At 41.2% G+C, this 25,940-nt stretch overlaps 1 protein-coding gene across 15 annotated transcripts in view; it reads right to left on the bottom strand.

Annotated features, from left to right (window-relative positions):
• CFLAR (CASP8 and FADD like apoptosis regulator) overlaps positions 1-25,940 on the bottom strand; it is a 47,897-nt gene that overhangs the window by 15,266 nt on the left and 6,691 nt on the right. For 9 of the 15 annotated variants that reach the window (XM_031452007.2, XM_031452017.2, XM_064485110.1 and 6 more), the window contains 7 exons: positions 14,851-15,259; positions 12,610-12,715; positions 10,837-10,972; positions 9,758-9,843; positions 6,946-7,003; positions 4,320-4,369; positions 3,545-3,626 (listed from right to left, as the gene is read on the bottom strand). In XM_031452007.2, the coding sequence (XP_031307867.1) occupies positions 3,545-3,626; positions 4,320-4,369; positions 6,946-7,003; positions 9,758-9,843; positions 10,837-10,972; positions 12,610-12,715; positions 14,851-15,209 (877 nt within the window). In that variant the 5' untranslated portion in view covers positions 15,210-15,259. Of the gene's footprint in view, positions 1-3,544; positions 3,627-4,048; positions 4,254-4,319; positions 4,370-6,945; positions 7,004-7,755; positions 7,862-9,757; positions 9,844-10,836; positions 10,973-12,609; positions 12,716-14,850; positions 15,260-16,682; positions 16,751-25,940 lie in introns of those variants that run through there. The other 6 variants (XM_064485113.1, XM_064485114.1, XM_064485107.1 and 3 more) reach the window with 5 other exon arrangements.

Here is a 25,940-nt window from a genome sequence, read left to right on the forward strand (position 1 = left end):
ACTTGCACAGTCTTTGGATAAAAGTCTGATTTTCATCCAGGAAAAGATAGGTATAAGACAGTCGGCTAAATTCTACAAAGGAATGGTTTTAACAACGCACTGAGACCAACAGAGCTTATTCATTCACTCAACAAAAATTTTATTGAGCTCCCAAGTGCCAGGCACTGTTCCAGGTTCTAGAGACATGGAATTTATGTGATAGCAAAGTAGCTAAAAGCAGAGGCTCCAGAGTCAAGCCTTCAAGTCCCAGCTCTCAGTTACTATCAGTTCAGTTAGGAGGGGGGTTTACTGTGCTCTGCTCCCTTACCTTGAAAGTGGGGATAATAGTACCTTTCTTACAGTATTATTTATGGAGATTAAGTAAGAATCCATGTAAGGGAATTAGCAAAGTACCTGGCACATTAGACTGAACAGTAGATAGTAGGTTTTTATAGATTAGATAGTAGATATGGATTTAATAGATTAGATAGTAGAGTTTAAATTTTACACCCTGATTACTACCGCCCTCAAGTTAGTCTTATCATATTATTGTTAGTTTCTTTCCGAGCCCTTGTCTCTGGTAATAATGTTTATTACCAGACGGCCACACTCCTGCCAAACGTTCAGCATTAACCAAGAGAGAAGGTTAACTAAGCAAGAGACAAAGGAAACCCCACAGCATCATCTAGACAAAGCTCCCGGGCTGTTAGGATGAAAAAGAAGAAATGAAAAGTGCTGCACGTAACCGAGACTACTGTCAAGTCCAGCAGTATTCCTGGCCTCGAATCCTCAGGGAAAAGTCCGAGGGAGGGGCTGGGGGTGGAGAATGAAGAGCTGGAGGCCTGGGGAGGGAGTGTGAGAAGAAACTGTCTTCCTCTCCACATTAATCAATAGTTTTCTGCTGCTCAGAGTCTCATCTGGGCACGTAAATGGATTGAGGACCCCTCAGGTGATAGAAGCCCCAACACAACAGGAGTAAAGTGTGTTGTCCTGTTTCTTACCTGTCCATTGGCCACCTGTCCCCGAGGGAATTGTGTAAGCGGCCTCAAACCCAGTTATTTGTTTTGTTCCCAGACGCAGGGAGAGCTTGAGACAAGGAAGCAGCTAGACAGATGCACCCGAGGCCAATACCTGCTCGTACCTCAGATCAAAGAGGCTCCAACTCCCACTCCACCCTCCTTTCCATATTTTTCTCTGGTCTCATCTTGCCACTCCCTGCCCTCCCTCACCCTGGCCTTTGTACTCAGATTCTCCTTCTCTGTCACACCCACTGTCCATGATGACTGGTAGGAGTGGTCTGCCCAGCTTTCTACCTAGGTGTGTCCCCAGAAGTTACCCCTTTTGGGTTGCCCCCTCTATTCCAGTTAGTCCCAGACTGTGGGGACCTGTCCCCACCCCTGAGCCAGAGCAGGCCTCCAGACCCCAGTTCTCTGGCCCCTCACTTCTTTGGGGTCAGGTTCCATGTACCAAGCACAAAGCCAAGGCAAGTGCTAGCTTAGTGGTTTGCAACTAAAATTAAGCAAAATGGACAAATGTGCTTACAGTGTGAGTGCCAGGCGCTGCCCTAAGCTTTTGACAAATAAGAACTCACTCCCTCCTCCCAACCTTCCTACGAGATGGGTCCTGTTACTAACTCATTTTACAGAAGAGAAACTGGGCTTCAGAGAGGCTAGAAAAACTGGCGGGGTAACAAGCTACCACACGCAAAGCCATGATTCAAACCCACACAGTCATGTTCCAGGACCCAACTCTGCTCATGATCCTATGATGCAGAAAATACAAATACACGTTGAGTGCCCAGCGGCGAGAGGCCCATAACTCAGCAAGGGAAGTGAGCTCAGATCCTGGCTTTCAGCCACAAATTCACAGGAAGTCATGGCTTTATCTTTGTGATTCTCTTCATGTAACAGACACACAGCCTGCACCAAGGCCAGTTGGGAACTTTCTGCCAATTAATGAAACAGAACTGATTACAGCCAAAAGAGGAGGACAATGATATAACCGCTTTTAAAGCAGGACGTTACTCACTGAAAAAATATTTCCTCATTCTTATATGGATACTAACAGCTAAAACAGAAAGGACATCTTATACATCAACTACAGCTCAGTTTCTTTAAAAAGTAAATAAAGGACACATCGATAGCTGAGGAGACAGCATTTCTTACATTTAACCAAATACAGGACATGAGAAAGTGAGCTCATAGCTGAAATCCTGGGAAATTCAGCCTCATGTTTCCTAATCTGACCTTCTCTTACAGTCTCTTCCCGTAAAACTCACCATGGTAACATTTTAAGTGAGCTTAAAAGACAACTCTGACTCATTCTAAGAGAATGTTGAGAAGCTGGAAAACTGTGGAAATAGAATGATCAATCCTTTCAAGAAAGAGATAAATAATTAAAGTGAATGCTATTGCACTTTATCAAGGCTCTTCTCATTCTCTTTTAATGCATCCCCAGTGATTGATTCAGTTTGAGCCAGACATCCAACTACAAGTGAGCAAAAGAATCAGTTCAGGGGGCGGGGGGATAGCTCAGTGGTACAACACGTGCTTGGCGTGCACAAGGTCCTGGGTTCAATCCCCAGTGCCTCCCTTATGGGGGAGGAAAAAAAAAAAATCAGAAATTAACACAACACTGGCCTCCAGCTGAGAGACCTTGGGCAAGTCACTTATGAACTTTCCAGCTTCCTTTATTCATGAGGATGAGAGTGTTATTATGAAGATTAAAAGAGAAACATGTTCAAAGCAAAATTAATTAATTAATTAACACAACATTGTAAACCGACTACACTTCAATTAAAAAAAGTCAACTCAGACCCAAACAATGGTGACACACAGGTGGTACAGACTCAGGTCAATAACCAAATTCCAGGGTGGCAGATCTAAGGGACACATTGCCTCTAAGTGAACACATATTTATCCTATTTTTAATATTCCCCAGAAAAAGCTTTCAAAGTCTATCTAGGTGAAATGATGGGGCATCTGAAAACACTGAAGCCCAGCACACCTTCCATTCTCAACCCCCTTTGGATCCCAGGGTTCCTCCCTGCCACAGCAGCCAGCCTGCACAGACAAGACTAAAGCTCACCAGCTTTCACAAGGAATGCCTCCGAGCCAGAGACAATACCATGCGTTCCCCAAATCCCCTTTCACATTCCTCCTGACACACAGCTAGACTAAGTTCTTGTCTACTGCGGTTGGCTGCGGCCCCACACGCAAGTTCTGACTAAAGGGATGGGGGTGGAACTGATGCGTATCACTTTCAGTCAGGCCTGGCCCCTAAATCTCTCGCGAGAGCCTTCCTTCATCCACCAGCCAGGTCCAGGGGATCCTGCAGAAAACTCCAAGGCCTCAGCTGATGCAGCCACTGAATAAGCACATGGAACAACGCTCCCCAGCCTGGTCCACACTAGACTGTGACAAGAGAAACTACCCCTCCCGTCTGAAACCACATTTTGGCAGTGGTTTGTCACGGTGGCTAGTGTTGATCACTCTGATGCACACAGCTTGCATGGGCCATGATCTCATTGTGGGGGCATCAGTTAATTGGCAGCATCCAGACCTACCTGTGTCATTGCCAACGCAATCAATTATCAGGCAGATTCCTAGGGGCTTGCTCTGCATCCTGTATCTCTCTTCCGGTGTGTGCTGGAAAGGAAAGCAGGGATTGTTAAAGACTCGAAATGTTGTTCCGTTTCCTCAAGGCCTCACCCATACCATCTTTTCTTCTGGATTTCCTCAAATCTCCCTTTGGCAGGTGAGTCGCTCAGTAGACACAGGCTGAAGTCAGCAGAGCTGACATTTCCCTTCAATATCAACAAGCTATTTCAGCTTTGATTTAATTTTAATGAAAACTTCAGTCTCTTTACACGTGTCTTAGTTTTGTGGGATAAAGATAATTTAAAACACAGAGAAAAGATGGGTTGTGTTTCCACAGTAACCTGAAGTTGTACAAGTGATATCTTTCCAAACCAGTACAGAAGGAGGCCTTCTATTGCTTCTTGTTATGAAGAGGAGGTATCAGCGTAAGAAAAGGTCAGAACAAGTCAAAGTTCAGTGTCACTGCTTACTTATGTGTTCAGCAGTCACTCAGCTGAGGAGAGACATGCCACTTTGGAATTTTCCTGCATTCCAAAGTCTGCTAATGCAATCCACTTCAGCACCTTTCTCTTTGCTACGTTCAAGGTTCCCCTTTAGGGCAGAAGAGTTCTCAGAATAGCACTCAGCATCCTATCGCTGTCACAAAGAATTCTTAAAGGACAGATATTTTTAAAGTCGTCAGTGTTCTCCACAGATACTGTGCTTCCAATACAATACCAAGTCAGAGCATTTCTTCTGTACCTGAGGCAAAAATGCTTCTGATTCCTGAATGGATGTCTTCACTGGTTCTCCTGGGGGATGAGAGAGAAATTATTTATAAAACAGGAGAACTAAGCATGCTCCCATGCTGGCTGGGTTTCTTTATGTCAGAGCTGTTCTCTTTCCCTATTTTCTTCTCCCTTCTGTCTCTTCTTTCCCCAGCAATATTCAGCCCCAAGCTTCCAAGCACACACTGAAAAACCTAACTGATAAGAAAATACAAGTCCCCATGCTAAACAGGGGTTATGTAGAAAAAGTTTAAATAGGAACCTTGCCCTTCTCTAGGTAAAGACCAGGTGACTGGTGATAGGAAGAATCTAATAACCTTACTATCCAACAGTATCAATAGCTTTCCTGCACGTGCTGAAATTGTGGACAACAGCCTTAGAGATTCAGAGAAGGGAAAGCTTTTGTGGGTTCACCACTTACAGAACAGGTGGCCGTGTTTTTAGTGCAGTGATACTGGGAGATCATAAAATAAAATGTCAATGGCAAGACAGGGGACAGTGGGCTTAGCAAATGTACATGAGCCTAAAGCAAACTTTATTAAATAAAAAATGACTTGATTAGCCCCAAGGAGGTGGAGAATCACCAGTTTTGAAGACATAAAGGGCTGGCTGAAACCCCAGCCCCATTATTCACAAGCTCTGTGGTCTCGGGCAAGTTTCTTCCCGAAGTCTCAGGGGTTTTGGGGATTTTGTTTTGTTTTTTTAATCTCTGAGATGAACATCTAATTACATGATTATTGCAAAAATGAGAAATAATATCTAAAGACAGGGAAAGAAAATGCCAGTATTGGCAAGGTTTGGGGGAAACGAGCACTTTCAAATGGTAATGCTGTGTAAGTTGAATCAGTCTTTTTTTTTTTTTTTAACTTTTTTTTTAACATTTTGTTTTGTTTTGTTTTTGGCAGGGGAAGGTAATTAGGTTTACTTAGTCATTGTTTAATGAGAGTACATAAACTTACATGTTCTTACTAGAGGTATATAGATAAAACATTAACATTGGTAATGTCTGATACTTGGAATTAAGAGGAAAATTCATGTCATCTTTTTGTATTTTAGCAATCATGGATTGACAGTATTTAAAAAACACAAAATAGCCTATGTAATATGTCTATCTCAGTTTAGGGCACTTACTAAAAGTGCTTAATAAATTCTAGTTAACATCATCAGCATGATCCAGTTGAAATCTACTTGGAAGTCCAAAATAATATGAATCCTTGGCTTGATTATTTTAAACTTCTATTAGATTAAGGTCAAGTTATCAAGATGCTTTTTTCTTTCATTAGCAAATAAACCATATCAAGGCAAAAGCAGGTACCTAGCTCTCCTAGGGACCTGTAGAGGTGTCGGGAGCTTCACTGACCTCACCTGTATAGGTACCATCAAGGATAAACCTGCCACCAGGGAGCCCAACAGAAAGAATACTGATTATTTTAATTCCTCTCCAAAATCTACCAGGTCCCCCATTTTTCTTTTAGACAGCTAATTCTCACCACCTCACCCATGTTTTAAGAAACATGCTGTCACTTCACGCACTAATTCACCTCTCAATGGCATTTGCTGGAGAGCGGACTTCTAGGTAGGGGGTGACCGGCATGAGCTGCTCCACCTGGCTGATCTGGGCGAAATGTTTCCAGGGGCCCGCAGACAGCACGTCGGCTGAGTCATGAGACGTGGGCAAAGGGCCTGGCTTCCATCAGCGCCCTGCTCACTACGCTCATGATCGCCCCTGCACACAGGACAAAGTCCAAGCTCCGCAGGTAAGGCCGAGGCCTCCTTGCCTGTCCGTGCATTGCTGCCTCCAGGAGTTTTGAACAATCATCTCCACTGTAGTGAGCAACTGTGTCTCAGCCCTCACTGCAAGGAGGACTCAAGACAAGCAAAAAATACACTTTCTGAAAATGACAGGATCAAGGGCTGATGTTTTAAGAGCAACAAGAGGGATCATATGGCTGAAATGACTAGGGTTGTTTTTCTTTCTTTCCTTGTAGGCGTAGGGCATGTCATCTGTGGCACATTTAGATTTATTAAATGGGCTATAAACAAGATCCTGGTAACCTTCCTTCTTCCTGCTGCTAAGTATTTGGTTTAACACAGCTCATTATCATGGTTAGATTAATGTTGCACATGGCCTGGTTATAATTCCATTTCAGGCGTAAATGTCATAACTCTTAAAGATATAGCCAAGATGATGAAGCTGATGGAATACGAGGCTTTTAAATTCAAATAGGCTAATTTGATAGGTAACTAGAAATGCCAACGAATACATTGAAGATTTTAACTTTTTTGAGAGCTTAATTAAAGTACGCAGATTAAAAAATGGCCAACTCTAAAAATGCAACATTTTTGTATTTGAATTATCAAGGATTTATAAAGAGTGAAAACAAAGAGGGGGGAGGGTATAGCTCAGTAGTAGAGTGTGTGCTTAGCATGCTTGAGGTCCTGGGTTCAATTCCCAGTACCTCCATTAAAAATAAATAAATGAAAACAAAATCCTATTGTGTAAAAAACAAACAAAGAAACCCCAAAATAAATAAATAAACAAACCTTAAAAAAAAAGTCTTTTTAAAAAAAGAATGAATACAAAGCAAAGCTGGTCTTACTTTTAATGTCAGGTTGTCCCATCAGGAGTCTGTGTTCTTTACTCCTCCCATTCTGGAGCTTCAAATATAAAAAACAAGGTCATACTCCCCGTTCGTGTTCTCAGAGGCCCATTGCATGACACCTCTTTAAAAATCTCCATAGGATTCTTACCCAGGAAAAAATAGAAATATCATATTCACTGTTAAATTATCTAAAAAAGACTAGCAAGAACCATTAACTCCACAAACCCCATATTCTACAGCCAAAGAAGCAACTCTTTTGTTTTTTTTAAAGTGACAATACAGTGAACATGTAAATATGCCAAACTAGCATATTAGAATGTTTCAAAACAGTTCAATAAAGCCCGATGTTATGGTAAAGTGGAGCTGCTGTAACAGCTGCAAATTCAAACAAGCTGTTGGAACATGCAGTTGACATTCAACCTGATCCTTTAACACGGAGGCAACGTACAGTACAGTTAAGAGTGGGAGTGGGTGTTCAAACCCAGACAAACCTAGCTAATCAGATATCCTGATTCTGCCACTTACTAGCTAGGTAATTTTGAGCAAGTTCTTTAACTCTATGTGTTTCTTTATCTTCAAAATGAGGATAATAATAGTACCTACTTGATATATTTTTTGTGAAGATTAAATGTACACAAAGCTCTCAGCACAGTGTCCTTTAGGCACATGGAAGTGCTTAATCAAAGTCCAGTTTTTTTCCTATAATGCAGCTATACATAAGCCCCATGTGGGTGTGGTTCTTGAAAATTAGCTACCCCTTCTGAGGGCCAGAGTGAAATGAACCAGAGAATGAAAGATTGAACAGACCCTTTCTCTTCTCAGATGACAGGTCCTGTGTAAGGTACACATAGCACACACTGTCAACCATCTGATACGCTCAGCTTTCAAATGACAGTTCTCCTCTGAAGCTATCCTAGCCAAAAGAGAGAAGTACACTATTTATTAAGCTGTGTCTGCAACTAAGTCTGTGCGTCTAAACTGAAGAAAAACATAAGTTGCTTTTATCACTAAAAATCAATGACTTAACCAGAAGCTAATGATATTAGATAGAATTTGGAATCCCACATAGGTGTGCATTCACATTTACATCCTATTGAAGAGACATAACATCAAATCAAAGCTGAATTTATTGCAGATAAATATAAAAAGCATTATATTAGAGTCATACAACTTTTTTATTCTATAATATTGGTATCACATGTCATTTAATGCCACTGTAATTTTTAAAGCATTTTTTGCAGCCTTGTATGAGTTAATATCCAGGTATTCAGTTCCTAAATCTCATGAGAAATTCACTGAATTCATATACCACAGTGCCTGCTTACTAAATGAATGAATGATAAGGGTCACAGATAAAAATAGCAAATTGAAGGAAAAATTTACACACACAACATGTGGGTTCCCAAAAGGCTACACAGACAGTGAATACAATTACTTTCATTAACAAAATGGAAAGACAATAATAAAAACACAGCAGGCTTTTGACTAAGAATGACAGTAAAATTTATGTTAGATAGACAATAGCAGAGAAAGCGCAGAAAATCTGGATCTGAATCCTAAATCACTTTGTCTCATGATTTGGTATCATAGAGATTCAGGAGGACAAAAAAAGCATATTTAATTCTTGAAAAAATGACAGACAGATATATCTAAGCTATGACATGATAGTACATAGTTTATTAAATACACCATGGTGTAGAGAAAGGAGTATTGACTGGGCCACGTCTGGTGGTAAGTTGAGGTGGGCAATCACATAGTGTTCTTTAGACCTAACTGTCCTTATTTATTTAATGAAGAGGCTGGACGGTATAATGCTTAACATCCATATTAGTTCTGAAAGTCTATTGCTCAGTGGTATCTCTTACAGTTTATATTCTCCCAAAACTGTTTTTATTACAGGTGTAGTTAATGTTTTCATCACATACTTTTATGAGTGCTTATAATGTACAAATTATAAACTGTGGTCTAAAGTCTTGACTACAGATTCCAAGTAACTGTGGTCTAAGTCTGGACTACAAATTCCACATATCTTTAATATGGGGATAAGGGTGAGATTACCCTAAAGTTAACTTCTCAAGATAAAAAAATTAACCAAAGCACAATTCTGATGATAACCTTGCATCGTTCACTAACACAACAAGTGACTAAGTGTTATTTATGGTCACAAATCACTCAATAACATCACTCAAGGACAAAACACTTTTGCTGAACTCATTAAAGTAAGCTCAATGAAAAGCAAATGCACAGAGACATAAATATAAGGATATTTATTTTTCACTGTTTTATGAACAAAAGACTGGAAACAATGAAAATATACATACATAGTAATACATCTAGAAAGTGAAACCATACTCAACAATGAAAAACAGTGAGTAAATAGATTTCCATAAGATTCATATGAAACAATTTCTAAGAATTCTTGGATGAGAACAACGGGCACAGTGTGACACCATTTATACAGAAGAAAAGAACAAACATTAATATTATATATCAATAAACTATCTGGATGATCAGAGAAGGTAATGGTTAACAACAGATTCTCAGGGAAAGATGAGGGAATATACTAAGACAATAATGGCAGTTGTCTTTGGGTAATAGGATAGAAGTGATTTATCTCCCTCCCTTTAAATTTTTTCTCTGTATTTTCCAAATTGTCTCATAAGAAGGTACACATATTTTAAAACAAATGCAAATTTGTCACAATTTTTTGTACATATTAAATGAAGTATATGCTCAAAGAATATGTGTATTTTTATCGAGTTCTGAAATTGTTTCATGCCGGGATTCCACATATTCGCTCCAGACTCACCCTTAGGTTATATGAAGTATCCTTAAGACTCAAGTTTGGGAGAGATGCCTGAAGAGCATTTACATAATTTGTTTCTGCTCTTTGAGCTACAAGAAGAAGAGAGGCACTGAGTTAAGATTTACAAATTATCATCAAAGGTATCTTCAACAATGACTCAGCTCAGGGTCAATCATGATCTTTCAAAATACCCGAAACTTCCCAGCCACCTTACTGATGTCAAAATATCAGATCAGATGATTCTACTACCAATGACATTAACAGACTGAAAATGGTACTCTGGAACTTGTATCAGTCATTCGGGAGGGGGAGGGGAGTTATGTGTTGATCACTGGGTATCAGACACACTCTTCAGCTCTCTGGTGGCAAGTAGACTGCTAGCAGAGCCCACACTGAGTCTAAAAGACAACGGGGGGGGGGGGGTCTAGCTCAGTGGTAGAGCCTGTGCTTGGCGTGCACAAGGTCCTGGGTTCAATCTCCAGTGACTCCATTCAGAGAAATAAATAAGCAAATAAACAAACACACACACACACACACATATACACTGAGGGTAGGGGTGTCGCAAACGAGGCCAATGTAAGCTGGTCCTCTTTATGGAAGGAGGAGTTATCAGCAGAAAAGATGCCCTTTTCCATGAGGAGGTTTTGTGAAACTTGGGACATACGCAGGGCAGTTACAGGCCCACAGTGACAAGATACCACCCAGAGCTGGATGGTAGTCCAAACAATGGTGCAAGGCAGCGGGGCTCGGCATAGACTCAAAAGCCCTGAATGTCCACAGCATCGTCAGCCCTTGCAGGCAATGGGCATACAGACTCTTTCCTGAAGATCAGAATTTTAACAACTGCTTGGTGGCATTTTGCAGAGGGCCAAGACTCTGCAGTCACGGGTGTGGGTGACAAAGTCAGCAGATCTGGGGTATGAAGGACATGAAGGGTTTAGATCTTCAGCTGTAGGCTGGTGGGGGCTGTGGACATTCAGGTTCTGTTCCATCCAGCCGTCCAACACATGCATCTTTACCAGCCAAACCCACTATGCACAGGTACTTTCCTGAGGCCACAGAGAGGCCAAAGTGCTGCTTACCAGACTGCTTGTATTTCTGGATTTTTGTCTTCAGGTCTATTCTGTGGATGTTCTTTAGGCATTTTTCTAATAAATCCAACTGATCTGGAGCAACCAGATTTAGTTTCTCCAATTCAATCACAAGATCCAAGAAACTCTAAGAGAACCACCAGAAAGAAACAAATGTCAGGAGGGCTGATTATTAGGCCCCATATGTGAACCTCAGGCTGTGTAACTTATAACAGCAAGAAAATGCGACCAGAGGAGCCCCTTCAGCGCCCTAACCCAGACCTCTCAGTTTTATAGTCCTTTCAAGGCCATGAGCAAATTACACTCTTGGATTTCACTCAGAAAGGAGGTAAGTCTTTGGCAGGGAGGCCAACCTAGACCGAGGTTGGTGATAGACACATGGGCCATTCTGTGTCATCAAGGAGTGACAGCAGCCCTGGAAACAAAATCCCCCCGAGCTCATTCTATTCCAAAAAGCCAGGCTGGTGTTACACTGAAAAACTCTAAGGGCTTTCCTGAAAAGAGGAAGAGAGAGTGTAGCCGGGGGAGAAGTTTTTACTAGAAAAACTCCAATGATACAGTTTTGAAGTTCTTAAAATATTTTCATCAACGCTGGGAATTCCAACTCCTTCTGACTTAGGGGATATGAGGCGGCAAAATTACAAGGCCGGGACCACAGAAATTGTGAAAGAACCATTTCAGAAATAGGCATTGCTTTTGGTTTTATTTCCCTTCCGTTTAACATTTGGTTTCTAATGTGCTATCTTTATTTTTTTAATTAATAATCATAATTAAATCTCTAGAAATGAGTGGGAAATAAACTGATTAGGGGACTCCAGAAAAGGAGTTCTATTTTTTTCATTTTCCTTCCCATTCTGCATTTGATGGTGGAGGCATATAGTCACCCTACGTCCCCGGACTTCAGAAATGAAAAAAACAATCATTAAGGAACATGAGGGATACATGGGACAGAACTATTACGCTGTACACCAGAAATTGACACAACATGGTTAACTGACTATACTTCAATTTAAAAAAGAATTAAAAAAAAAAAAAAAGGAACATGAGGAATTCTCAAGCAACGATTTACCAGAGTCCTTGGAGGCAGGTCCTTGGTGGACATATTGTCACGTACTAGAGACCCGAGTTTTTCCTTGTCTGTCCACATGTCAGCAGTACCAGAGGCAATCACAACATCCCTGAGATCCTCACCTCATCCTCGTTTTTAACCCCAAATCTCTATTTTTGCCATTCCCTGGATACATCAGTCCCAAGAACCTTCCCCCGCCCACCTCCACATGCAGCCTAATGACTCCACGCGGACCCCGAGCTAGCTGAGGAGTAGATGGCAGGAGGAGAGCAAGATGGGGGTGGACCAGCACTTCCCACCTGTTTCTACTCAGCATGAGCAGACACGACTTCCTAACTCTCCCAGAGGATCTGTCCAACCAGGGAGAGAAACTGGTGTGTAAGCCAGCCCTGTGAATTTTATGCAAATAAAGGATAAAATACAAGGATGAAAGGAACACTCAGGGCCACACCAGATGATCTCACCCTATTGCCTCTCAATTCATGAACCAATTTTCTTCCCGTTAGTGTTATTATGAAAAAAACCCACTCTTCTCCCTTCTCGCCTTCACACACCAACCTCCCACCTCCTACCCACCCTGACCTGGTCCATCCCGCTCAAGTGACTGTTTCCCTCTCTTCACAATCCAGAGGGCACCACCCCCAGCTTCTGATAGGCTCTTAGGAATAGGAACCAAAAAAAGAAAGAACACTCACCTTATCCTTGGCTATCTTGCCTCGGCCCATATAATCTCTCATGAGGAATATTAATGAGGACACATCAGATTTGTCCAGACCCTCACCAATCTCCAACATCAGCACCCTGTAAACCAGACAAGTTTCTTTAGTAAACTCCGATACCAGTCCTAGTGAGAACACCAAGCACCTCGGTCACCTCTACGCCGGTAACTGGTTAAAAGACTAATTCTGGCCCCCATTTGAATGTGCCCCCCCCAGGAAACAGAAAGCTCAGATCACCCCAGGAGGAGATGTGAAGGGAGCTCAAAAAGGAAATTTATGCTTTCGCCAGTTTTCAATAGGAGATGGCACCTCTTTCTCCAACTGCTATAAAAAGAACAAGAGAATAAAAACTTCCCCAAAGAATCCCCTAGCTCCCTCAGAAGTTATGATGAAATAAATGAAGAACCTAAATGACTAAGATGAAAGGAATAGAATTCAAAGTGATCTTGTCTCTGTTTAACAAGCTGCCACGTGATGCGGATGCTGCTGATCCAGCGACAAGACTTGAAGTCACAAGGTTCTGAAGCACAGTAACCCCTGGGCTCTCCTGGCCCGCTCCCGAACTCACAGGGTAAAAGCCATGGGGATCCTAGTCACTGACTGTCAACGTCTTTGTCTAGAAAGTCCCTCCTGACTTAACCAGCTCTGCTCTAGTTAAGAGTTACCATCACTCTTTACTGGGGCTCCCAAGGACACCTCAATTGTCATTACTACCTCGACACTGCCATCATTGCTTAGAAGCCCATTTTCCCAGACTCTTGAGGATGGAAGATTCTTCGTTTGTTTTGCTCTAGCGCTCACCAAACTCCTGGGCACATGTCAACCCACAAGAAAGCCCACTGGCCAGACGAATAAATGAGTCTAACACTCCTGGGCCTCTCCGCCTCCATTCACCATTGCAAGGAAACGGGAAATGGAGAGAGTCCCCTAACTTACAAAAACCCAGTCAGCGCCTCCCAGAAAGTTTAAAGATTACGGACATCATCTGATGGTTGGAGAAATGGAAGGTGAGCAAAAATTACAGCTACCACAATAATAAACCCTTGCGTTTGCAGAGTGCTTCCCAGTTTTAAGAAGTACTTCACATACTAAATTACCACAGGCAATCCTCACAAACAGACTTGTGAAATCAGGTATTATTCTTCTTAGCTTTACAAGTAGGAAAACAAAGACCCGACTGACGTTAGTGGCTGATTCAGCCTACGTCACCTGTAACTGATGGAACTGCAGATGAGCCTTTGGACCTCCAGTCTCAGACACTTTCCAAGGCTCACGCTGCTTTCAACTTTCTTTTATATAGTCTTCAATCGTGCACGTCATCTCCAAATACATACTATCGATATAACTAAAGGCTGGTGGCCTGGAGAAAAGGGAACTGCTAATTTAAGGTTACAAGTTATCTTTCCTTCCCAGAAACGCAGCCTTTCTGGTGGCTTCCGTGTTCCTCTGAGCTTCCGAGAAAGTACTATGTGAACAGGAGGAAGGCACTCAAGGCTTCCTGAACTCAAGGGGACTCCAACGGCCATTCCTCTCTGAACCAAAGGGGGCCTGCACGTGGTCAATTTGGGCTTCCCAGAGCCTTCGGAAGCAGGAACCTCACAGAAAGAGAGCTCACCCCACTAACTTCTTCAGCAAGGGAAAGACTGAGGAGGATTTGGGAGGGACCACAGAGCTCTACAAACCTCAGGAAGATTACTGTCAGACTTATTATTTCCTTTCTCAGCACCAGAAATTGCCAGGGTCTGACATCACAGAAAGTCATTCTAGCAGAGAACACACAGCTCTCATGGTCAGAGGCCTGCCACAGTGCTAACTCTTGGGTTTTCTTCTCACTCGCACTCCACCCACGAGGCAAACACATACCATCCACCTCTTCCACTTTCATTCTGATCTTCTACCCAACTACTTTAAGCTAACAGGTCGTAAGAATTCAAGGAGTTCAGAGGAATGAAGAAACACCACACAGCATCTGGATCAATGGGTAGAGAAAGTAAAGAGGCTGCTTTTCTTACTGTTCTCATTTCTATGGTTCTGAAGTCTGGACCTCCTCCTTCCCTCCCACCAGTCCAGCCTCAAGAAGCACTGATAAATTAACTATCACCATTGACACATCAATTCTGCATGTACTAATGTCCCAGACATAAAATTTTATAAGAAATTCTACAAGAATATTATTATAACCTTCCTGTGCTATTGCTGTATTCACTGATGAATTACCTATAGTCCGAAATAAGATGAGGGTGCCTGAGCAGGAGGGTCTCCACTGCCTGTCTGTCCATCTTCAGGATCTTCTTGAGCAAGTCAAACCGCCTTACTCTGTAGAGCAGCTCAGCCAGGCTCACAGAAGACAGCTTTCCTGACTCTCTTAAAATATCCAGAAGGTCCCTGACATTACGTGGTACCACATTTGCAGCAACATCCCGGCACAAAAAAAGAAGCATCTCCTTCTCTTCTTCGTCAAGTGATTCTTCGACCTGATGGAAGACCTCCGCAGACATCCTGTACAGTGTCAACCCAAGGAACGGCAGTAAGAATAGTCTAGTCCAGTCAACAGGCCGTGAGGCTACTGAATTCATTTCTGATGGTTTTCTTCATTTCTTTCAGATTCCTTTCCAGTGGAGGAGTTCTATGGTTGAAAGGGAATTTTTTTTTAATCCTTTTATCAAAGTAACTTATGCTAAAATTCAAGGTAGAGGCTTTTCCTTTCTTGCTGGTCTCTCTAATCTAGCAGATTAAATTCATGTTATGTCTACAGAAAGTGACCCTCTCAGTAGACAAAGCAACTGACCCAAAAACCAAGACAGATAAAGAAAATAACCTACATTTTAAAGGAAATGAAGCCAGAGATGAACATTTCCAAAAAATCCCATGTACTTTATTAGAATGTATCGAATGTAAAGTATGTTGAAGGGGAAAATCACAGCTAGGGAGTTAATGACTAAGTGGCAAATAATTGACCTTGGGGTGGTGGGGGGGGGGGGAACAGAGGAAAAGCCCAATGACTAAGCAGCTGACTAGATGAGAAAACCTGAGGTCACAGGTTAACTCCCTTTCAGTAATCTCCAAGTAGGCTTGAGCAAATACGAATCTGAGCGAAGGGTACCCTCTGCAGGGTGTCAAAAATGATGGGAGAAAAGAGGCTTCTGCCCCTACCCCACCTCTTTTTTCCAGTTGTTCTCCTACTTTGAAACCCCTCCTTCACACCTGGAAGCATAGACTTGGGCTGCCATCCTCCCAAAGCCCCACGCCCTTTACATGGCATCATCATGAATGCTCAAAGGACCTGCCACCATGGCTGAACAGAGGTCTTGTCAAGTTTCGATCATCTTCTCAGACCTGGAGCCCCTCACAAGGGTCAGGAGCCCTGATTCACAATACACTGCTAGACAGCAGTTATCACTAGAGTTCCTGATGGTATCGGTGGAAAGTTCATGCCATGGATGTATTCTTCACTTCCTCCATTGTAACGCAAACCTATTTTCTTTCTAACTTTAAGTTGCAAATGGCAGTCACTGTCTACTTTAAAGTTTCATAGCTATATTTTATGTTAAATAAGAGCTTGTGCTCTGAGAGACTACCTTGTCTGAAACCTGGTCTGTTTCTATCAGAAAACATTTCAGGTTAAAAGCTAATCTTAGCAAAAAAATAATTGGAAACACAACCTAATTGTAAGTTGCTAACTGTTGCTATTTATTTGTGTACAAGTATTTTTATATATTTATCTAGCCAGATTTGGTGAAAGGAACACTGAATGTATTTTATTTACTTATATACAGTCTCAGTCCACAAAAGATGAGACATGTTACAATTAAAACACATAAGTAGGAAAAAATTTTATATAAGAACAAGGGGAAAAAATTAGGTGAAAGTCAAAATGAGGTGGAGGGACGGAGAACACATATAAATACACAGGCCAGAAAGGCCTACACAGATTTTTAGTAATCCTTGAATTTGTCCTGAGCTTCCTGGCAGTCAAAGCAAAAAAGGGATATATGGAATGTTAAAAAGCTCTTGCTGTCAAAAACAAGAAAAATGAAACAGATTCTTACAGGAAGCATAATTTCCCTAGAGTTCCAGAGTTCCCCATCAATGAAAATATTAATGAGTACTTCAGTATCTGAAATTAACAAAATTATATTTATTGTAAATTTTATTTTTTTAATTTATAATATTTTATTTTAAAATAAACCCATTCATTTACAGTTTTCACACTGGCCTTCTCCCAACCAGTCTAAATTGATCAGTTCTTAATAACAATAGACATTTTAGTTAATGTGTACTTGTTAAATAAGTACTGGTGTGTCTATGCCAATTCCATGTTCATTCATCCAAGCCTCACTTAAGTACAGACATTTTGAATAACTGGAGAAATGAAATTTACTAAATGATTGCTCAATGGAAGCAGAAAAAGTAGTACTCAGACTACTTTGTTTTTTTGTTGGTTTTTTTTTTTAATCTGAAAGCTCAATACTAATTTTATGTGTCCTGGAGAGCCTAAGTCTATTCTCCACTCACAGGCAAACGGTACTTTAACTTAACCACTGGTTTCCATAAAAGAAGATCAAGTTCTTCTATTAACTACAAGTCACAATTTTGTCAGTAGTGATTACGATAAATTAACTATAAAATATTTATACACATTAGAAGGTATAAAATAAGTAAGAAGTCATTAAATACAAGAAGAAAGGGGGTGTTATCTATATTCACCAGACAGATCTGAAAAAGAACCACACAGAACCACTAGAAATGAAATGTTCAATTCCCTATTTTTAAAAACAATAACTTTTGTAGTTCATAATTATCAATGATGTAACAATGCCATCAAGAGTTAACAAAATTGGACAATTATTTTTAAAAATATTATCTGCTCAGTTCATTTCCCCCAACCATTACACGTAAGACCGCTTCCTACAGTCACGCACACTCAGCAAGAGAACTGGCATGCTGTCTTCTCTCTGTACTAATGGAGGTATAGTTTGGCAGTAAAATCCAAATTACTCAGTGGTAGCATCTGGCATATTCAAAGAAAATATCAAAAGGAAAACTACAGATCCTGTGCTGAGCCAGGCCAACCAGATGCAGCAAAATACCAGTGTTTATACACTGGGGTGGTGTTGGGGAGAGTTAACTGGGGCTAGAGGTGATAAGCACTCGACAATGGGGAGCATGAAAGGGAGATGGACGGTTACAGTCCAAATAATCACTATTTTGTTAAGGTTTCTTTTAAGCCCAAACCAAGAAATTAACATAAAAATTACTCTCAGACTAGGGGAGCCCATAAGGTCTTGAGAGGCAAACTCCAAACCACCTCATGAGGTCACCTTCACAACCCAGGGCATATGACACAATCCAATTATATAATAAATTACCGTGCACAAACAAAAATCACGATGACAGAAGACAAAACAAATAAAATACACATCCTAGGAAACTATATCTGAAAGAGTTTAAAATAAAGATCTTAAAAGGTTCAAAATGATAAGGAGAATTTCTGCAATATGATAGGCCAACTCAATGCCTTAATCAGAGGCAATTTTGCCCCTCAGGGGACATTTGACAATGTCTCAAGACATTTTTGGTCATGATAACCACGGGGTCCTACTGGCATCTAGGGATGCTGCTAAACATTACACAATGCACGCTCCCCTCAACAAAGAATTATCCAGCCCTATATTGCCAATAGTGCCAAAATAGAGATGCCTTAGAGAATCTGGGAAAAAAAAAAAAAAAACTAGCTATAATACACACTGATATGCTAAATAAAACATAAAAAAAATTTGCTCAAATATACAGTTGAGTATTTAAGAAAGTAAGTAAAAGTGTAGGAAGGCATCTGTATCTGTCTCTGTCTCTCTGTCTGTGTGTGGATATGTGTAGATGTGGAGACAGAGGCAGATATGTATTACTTGTCTCTTCATTAAGTAATATATGTCTCTCTATACCGATATCTATATGGAGGTAAAGATATAGATAGACATATGTAACTTCTCCATAAGGGCTAAAATGAGAACTTTAATAAAAGTATTGAGAATTCAGTTGACTTTGACAAATTAGTAGGGTATATTAATTAGTTCTCTTGATGCTTTGCTGTGATGCAAAATATGTGATGTATTCAAACATTTTATAATTGTTCTGATGTTAACCATTAGGTCAGATTTGTATTTCTAACACCTTTAATGTTCTTTTAAGCTAATGTTTGGAAAATAAAAATTCTTTTAAGCTAATGTTTGGAAAACAAAAATTTAAAAAAAAAGAGTGTAGGAAGGCAAAAAGAAAAAACTGCTAAAAACCACAGTGATAGTTTAAGATTTGCCATATACAATAGCATTAAAACAGGTAACATGTAGGAATGATTCTAACAAAGATATTCCAAAAAAAAACACCAAAAAAAAACCCTATAAAATATTACTGAATAGATATTAATAAAGGCCTAGACAAACAGAGAGCATTACCTTGTTCATGAATAAGGAATTCAATATAATAATATTGAATAATATAATATAATATAATATAATATAGTATAATATAATATAATATAATATAATATAGATGTGAGTTCTCTAAAAAAAATGATCTACGGATTAAAAGCAAGGAATTTAACTTAGAAGGCAGCAATTTATACATAGTTAAATAGTAATTATGAGGGAAAAAAAAGTCCACAGCAAATATTATACTTAATGGTGACACGTTAGAAGCATTCCCCTGAAAATCACACTTAAGACAGGATATGCATGGTTATCCCTTCTATTCACCATTGTACCAGAGGACAGAACTCAGCACTAAGATAAAAAAATTTAAAATAAGAGTATAAGCATTGGAACCAAAGAAATAACTATCATTATTCACAGGCAATAAGATTTTCTACATAGGAAACCCAAATATATTAACAGACAAAATGCTAGAATTCATAAGTGGTAAGTGGTTAAGGTTTTGAGATATATGAGTAATAAATACACTATACACTAGCAAAAACCAGGAAGAAAATGTAGATTTAAAAAAGATACTATTTACAACAGCAACAAAATCTGTATGGTATATAGGATAAATCCAGAAAAGATATATGACATTTAAAGAAGAAATTATAAAACTTTATCAAAGACTTCAGTTAAGACAGAGATAATTGAAGAAATGTATGATAATCATGGACAGAAGACTCAATATCATCAAGATATCAATTCTCAAATGCATTTATAAATTTAAGTCCAACCCCAAATCCAAAAGTTGTGCTATGGACCATGGCAAGCTGATTTTAAACTTATCTGAAGGAGAAGAAGAGCCAAGAATAGCCAATACAAGTTTTAAGAATAACCAGTTCGAGGAAGTTGCCTTACCAGAAATCAAGATTTAAAACAAATGTATAGTAATATGACACAAGGATAGAAAATAAAACAACCAGTACACAGATGAGAGCTCAGAAATCAAGCCACACACAGATGACTAAGGTAGTCCTGTACATCAATAGGGAAAGGACATTAATGTCCAGAAATGGTGGTGGGACAACATATATATGGTTATTCAAATATATATAAGGAATAAACTGGGATCCTTTCCTCATACCATTTACAAATCAACTCCACATGCAGTAACATCCTGGACATAAAGTTCTAGAAGAAATTCTACAAGAATATTGTTTATAACTTCCAATTATGAAAGATTCTGTAAGACATAAAAAGCCCATATCCTTTTAAAAATGAAAAAAAGAGAAAGCCCAAGCAGAAGACAAATGCATTTTATTTAATTAACAAAGAACTGGTATCCAGAATGTAGAAAGCATTTCTGCAAATCAATAAGCATATGACAAGCAACCTAGCAGTAAAACACCACAGGCAGTTCCCAGAAGAAAAAAAAAATAGCCATAAACCATAAAATATTCAAGCTACACTAGTATTCAGAGAAATGCAGATTTAAGTTACAATGAGATACTACTTCACATTGGTCAAATGCTAATATCTGTTACCAAATGTCAGAGAAATACGAAATCCTGTATGTTGCTGGAAGAATCGTAAATTGATACAACCACTTTGGAGAACACTTTGGCAATACCTGGTAAAGATGAATGCATACATTACTCCAGGACATGAAAACTTCATTCCTAAGTAAATATTCTTTTAAAATTCTCAGCCAGGTGTACCAAAACATGGACACAATGTTCCTAGCAGCAGCAGATGGTACGGAAAAATAATGGATAGCACCTAAAGTCTATCAAGAAGAGACTGAATAAAATGTAGTCTTTTGGCTTTTTAGAGCTTCTTTGATGTATATAAAGACAAACCTTAGAACAAGAAAGCTTAGAGGCATCCCGAAGTTATCACCAAAAAGAACAAGTCAGATTTTATTGAACGTGGTTCTAAAGATAGGGCAGAAGAGCTGGGGTGGGGGTGGCAGGTAGAATGAGTTCTTAAGAGTTCTGTGGAAGGACAGTGCCTATCACTTACCAGCCCCGCCCTGCCTGAGCAGCCTAGTTCACCACTCCACACACCCCTCTGAAGGCGACTGCTTCACCTCCCTCAGGGACAAAGAAGCTCTCCAAGCCTAATTCTTCTACTTCCCCATTTTCAAACATTCAGTCCTTCTGACTGATCACTGCTTCTGTTAGTGTTCTTCTGCTCCACTGTCTGAAGCCATCACCTTCCCCAGCCAAGCAAAACTGGCAGCTTTGTGTGTTTTCTAAAATTTCTAAGGAATTCCCCTTGTCTGTCATCCCGTCAAATTTTAATTTAATGACTGTGTCTTTCCTTCTTTTCCACACCCACACGAAATCTCCACGATGGTACAAACTGTCCCCACCTTCGCAGTCAAAGCAGCTGAAACCTAAGAACTGTTCCAGTTTCATTTCTCAAGTGGCTGCCAGTGATCACTTAATATATCAAACAAAACAGATGTAAGTCACCAGAATTCACTTCCACCTTCCTAGCTAATGGGAAGGGTGTCTGGTTCTAGAAGCAGAAACCACTCCAGGTATTTTGAGTAGAAATACATTGATATGGGTGCTTACAAAACTGCTACAAGGGCTGGAGGAAGAGGCTCTTGGCTGGGCTTTTTAGAAAGACTCCCAGGGCTCCCAGAAAGACCTTGTCTCGGCCAAGGCAGTGGGGAAGCAGGAGCCCGCCACTGGGAACACAGAGCTCAAGAACCCCTTGGGCAGTGACCCCGAGATCAGAGGGCCAACCACCACCATGCCTGCCTCCCACACTTCCCAGTGACTGGACTTCATGTTGCTTCTACTCAAATCCCCACTTCACCACCACTATGCCTGCCAGCACAGGAACCGACAAAAGCAGCCAGCTGTTGGCCTCTACCCTACTTCTGTTTACAGATCTTGCCTGAATGCACCTAACTGGCAGAACTCAATCCACAAGCTGGTTGTAAAGGAGTCTGGGAAATGCAGTTTGTAGTTTTCCACCCTCTAGGCAGAGGCTGGGAATGGGTCCTGAACACCAACTGATCTTAGCCACAATAGAAGGATATTCCATAAAAGCATTTATTTCTCTCTGTGGTTAAATCCTCTGCGTGGACCCCAGTGCCTGACCCACAGTAAGCACTGGGTTAATATTTGAATGAATAAATGAATGTAGTTCCATAAACCACTACCATATAACAGCCTCACTTCCTGTACTCCCAAAATGGACCTAGAGCATACGCTACAAACACTCTCTGGCCAGCATCTTCAATTCTCCTGTCCTTTTGCCTCCTGACCACCAGCTCAGCAACACCATGCTGTGCCAGGACTTCCTAGTTTTAGCACTAAAAGTCCTGTGTTCCAGGAAACTCCTCAATCCCAGGCAAACCAGGATGGTCACCCAATTATCCGCTCCTCAGATGGTGAGCCTCCACAACTCTAGGCATCTAGAGTAGCAAGTCATGCTGAAGGGAGGGGAAAGAGCATCCCACACACGTGGTTTTCGACCTCAGGGAGCCCCTTTCTACGTGCTGCTCAGCATGTTATTCCAGGACCGTGGTCAGCTACTTTCAACAGCCTCATGGCAGCTCCACCCTTTGGTGCTTTCTTCCAACCTAATACCACTGACTGGTGCCTCAGCTCCCCGGATGACCTTGCCATTAGTCAGAAGTGAGTTCCCACAACTCTCCACCTTCCCCTGCTGTCCCTGCCTCCTGGGCCAGCCACTCCCCCCAGTGCCCCTCACCCACCCTTTCATCTACCTCCCTCTACCTCCAGGGATTCCTCCTCTCAGCCTGTAAACATGTTCAGTTTCTTCCATCTTTAAAAAAACAAAACAAAACAAAAAAAAACCTTCAGCCTTTCAGCCCCTAGACCAACCAGCCTTCTAAGTGAAGCTGAGAACTGGAAGAGTCTGCACTGGGTGCTTCAGCAACTTCAACTTCGATTCCCTCCTCAATGTGCCTCTACCTGCATCCTCCTGCCCCCACAGCCCTTACACAGTAACACTTAGTGCCAAGCCACACTGGAACCGAGGCAAAGGAAAAATCAGTAATATGGATACTGTCTTTATTTAAATTTTTGATATTTTTTGCCTTCATGTCAATTTTTTCAAAATCTTGCATTAAAATATTATGTCTTGATTTTAGCACCCCCTTAAGTGTTGTGCCTGAGGTGAGTGCCTCACTCTTCTCACCCTGGTGTCCTCACCCGACAGTGCTCTTGTAGAGGCCTTGGTGACCTCCTAGAGGTCACATCCAAGGTCACATGGACATCCTCCTCTATCCAAGCATTCTGACGCTGCTGCTTAATCCCTCCTTGAAACTCTCCTCCCTCGGCCGACCTCACACCACTATATTCTACACAGTCCCCCGCTAACCTTCTCCAACTCCTCAGCACCCTCTTCCTGCACCTGCTTCTTAAATGGGGGTATGCCAGAGCATTCATCTCTCACTCAGGCCTTTCTGCTCCCCCGTCTATGGCCTCTCCCTCTCCAAATAGATCTCCTATCAGGATGAACTTCCTGAAGTTCGGGCTTGAAGCAAGTCACTTTCCTAGTTCAACCCTTTCAGTGATCCTTCAACTTCCACTGCAGGTTCCAATTCTCTCTGCAGTCAGGGCCCCTGCTGCCCCAGCTCCTGCCCTCGTCTCTCATTCACACGCCTAGCGCTTTCAGTTTCAATCAAACCTTGAAACTGAAGTTTTTCCCGCATCTTGGTGTCTTTGCCTGAATTACTCTCTTCCATTTACCTGCCTGGCAAAAATCCTTCTCAGCTTGCAGGGCCAGCTGGTGTCTCCCACTGTGTAAAGCCTTCCTGGGAAGAGCACACCAGGACTTAATCAGTAACTCCTTTGTTCCACCACTGTATTAGGTACATACCTCCCTGGCACCCAGCACAGCTCCAATACATGACAGTAAAATGCAGTTAACTTGAGTCAGGCTTTCCAATCTTTCTCACAGAATGTCAACTTTGCCTCCAAACCATCTGGTACTGAAAGCACATAACGTTTCCAGTACCGTAGCCACCAGCATGACTGGTTCCCGTCACACTTAGATCATCCAAGGACAGGCATACTTAATATTCCATTCTTTGCACTGCTTTGGTCATGGCACAGCCTGAAAGCAAGGTCATGTTCACCGAGGCACAGCCTGCAAATATGATTTCCTAGCAACACGATGAAACTGAACAGCAATGGAGAGAAGCCTGCCTTGCCAGCTGCAGAAAGCAGCATGCAAACCTGGAACTTTCAGGTGTCTGGGAATCCCCACTGAGAATCTAAAATCCCTGAGAGTCACCCGGAAGTTTCTAAAAAGATACAGGAGAAGGGGTTAGATGATCTCGGGTAGAACAGAATATGGCCAAGTCATGGGAGTTCTGGGCATCCACTCTGAACAGAACTAGGCCCAACTCCCTCCTCCTCCATTGTGTACAGGACCTGTAGTTGTGGGCTCTGTGGGTAGCAATTCAAGCAGCTATTATAATGAATCTGTCTTTCCTTCTTCATCTGTAGGTACTTTAACTCCAAGATAGTGCATGAAATGCCATTTTGTGTGCCCCTCATATTCAAAATGAGGTGTTTAGTAACAGACCGTCATGTGGTTCCTGATTTGTTGAGTGCTGCAGATACAGATTTGAAACTAGTCTAGAAGACCATGTACTGAGGCTGAAGCATAAATACATTCCAACTTGGGATTATTTAACACCTATTTTTAATTTAATATTTTGTGTTTTAAATTTAATATTGTATAATTTTAATGTGTGCTTTTAGCCCCTGATGCATTATGTACACTGATACATAATGTACAATGTACATTACTGATACATAATGTATCGGTGACTAAAAGTATGCATTAAGAAATTATTTGGCTTCACAAGCAGTGCATTTCAATTATAGCAAATTGCCCACAAACAACAGGTGGTCCCAATAATAAAATGACATAAAATTAGAAGGTATATCTTATACAGCTGTTTAATGAGGCTCAGCCCTATGATTCTCAAGGAAGCTCCTACGAATTTCAACATCACATTACCTCCAGTAACTTCCCTGGTTCACAACAGCTGCATACAGCCTACATAAGATGAGGGGGTGAAAGAACCACAGAAAGACAAAGAGATCATCAATCATCTAATTCAGAAACATGAGCAGAGTAAAGCAAAATCCATTAATGCAGTGGCCGACTCCTTAACCAAAGTTCAGTTTTCACTAGGGCAAACTTCCACAGAGCACGACCCCTTAAGAGCATCTCCCCTCCTCTGCCCAACACATAACCTAACTCGAGACAAGTATTTCAGTGTTCCCTGGACAGTGTTTTTCTGTTCTAACATCTTTGCTCAAGCATTTGCCTCCGTTTGGAAAGCCTCTTGTCTTTTCAGTCTCTGCCTGTTGAAATTCTATCCCATCTTTCAAGGCATCTCTTCCTTAAGTCTGTCTTGATTCCTAAATCAGGTCATCTCCTGCTGTATAACACTGTTTTTACTTTCTTCTTGGGTACCTGTCCTATGTAGTACAGTCCTTGAAGATAGGCAAGCTCCCACTCATCTGCATTAGGCTGTGATGGGTCCTGGCCAGGCCTGCCAAGCTCAACCTCCTAGAACTTGAACAGACCTACTGGTCATGATTACAAAGCTCCAGCAGGCCTGTACACATGTAATGCCTACTCATCCTTTCATAACCTATAGCAAAGCCAGATGGGGCTGGTGGCAGAGTAAGATAACCATACTTGGAACCTAGTTGTTAGATCCAGGAGACAGAGTTGATGAAAGGAAGTTTTTGCAACTCTGTGAGGTAACAATGCTGTAATTTTACCAGTGAATTACAATGTGATTTTAAGAGCTGGGTGAGGTCCAGCCAGGGCTTCCTGGTAGTAGACAGAACCCTAGCTTGAACAGACAGAACACAAAGTCTC

The sequence above is a fragment of the Camelus dromedarius genome, chromosome 4 (assembly GCF_036321535.1).
Source record: "Camelus dromedarius isolate mCamDro1 chromosome 4, mCamDro1.pat, whole genome shotgun sequence".
NCBI lineage: Eukaryota > Metazoa > Chordata > Mammalia > Artiodactyla > Camelidae > Camelus > Camelus dromedarius.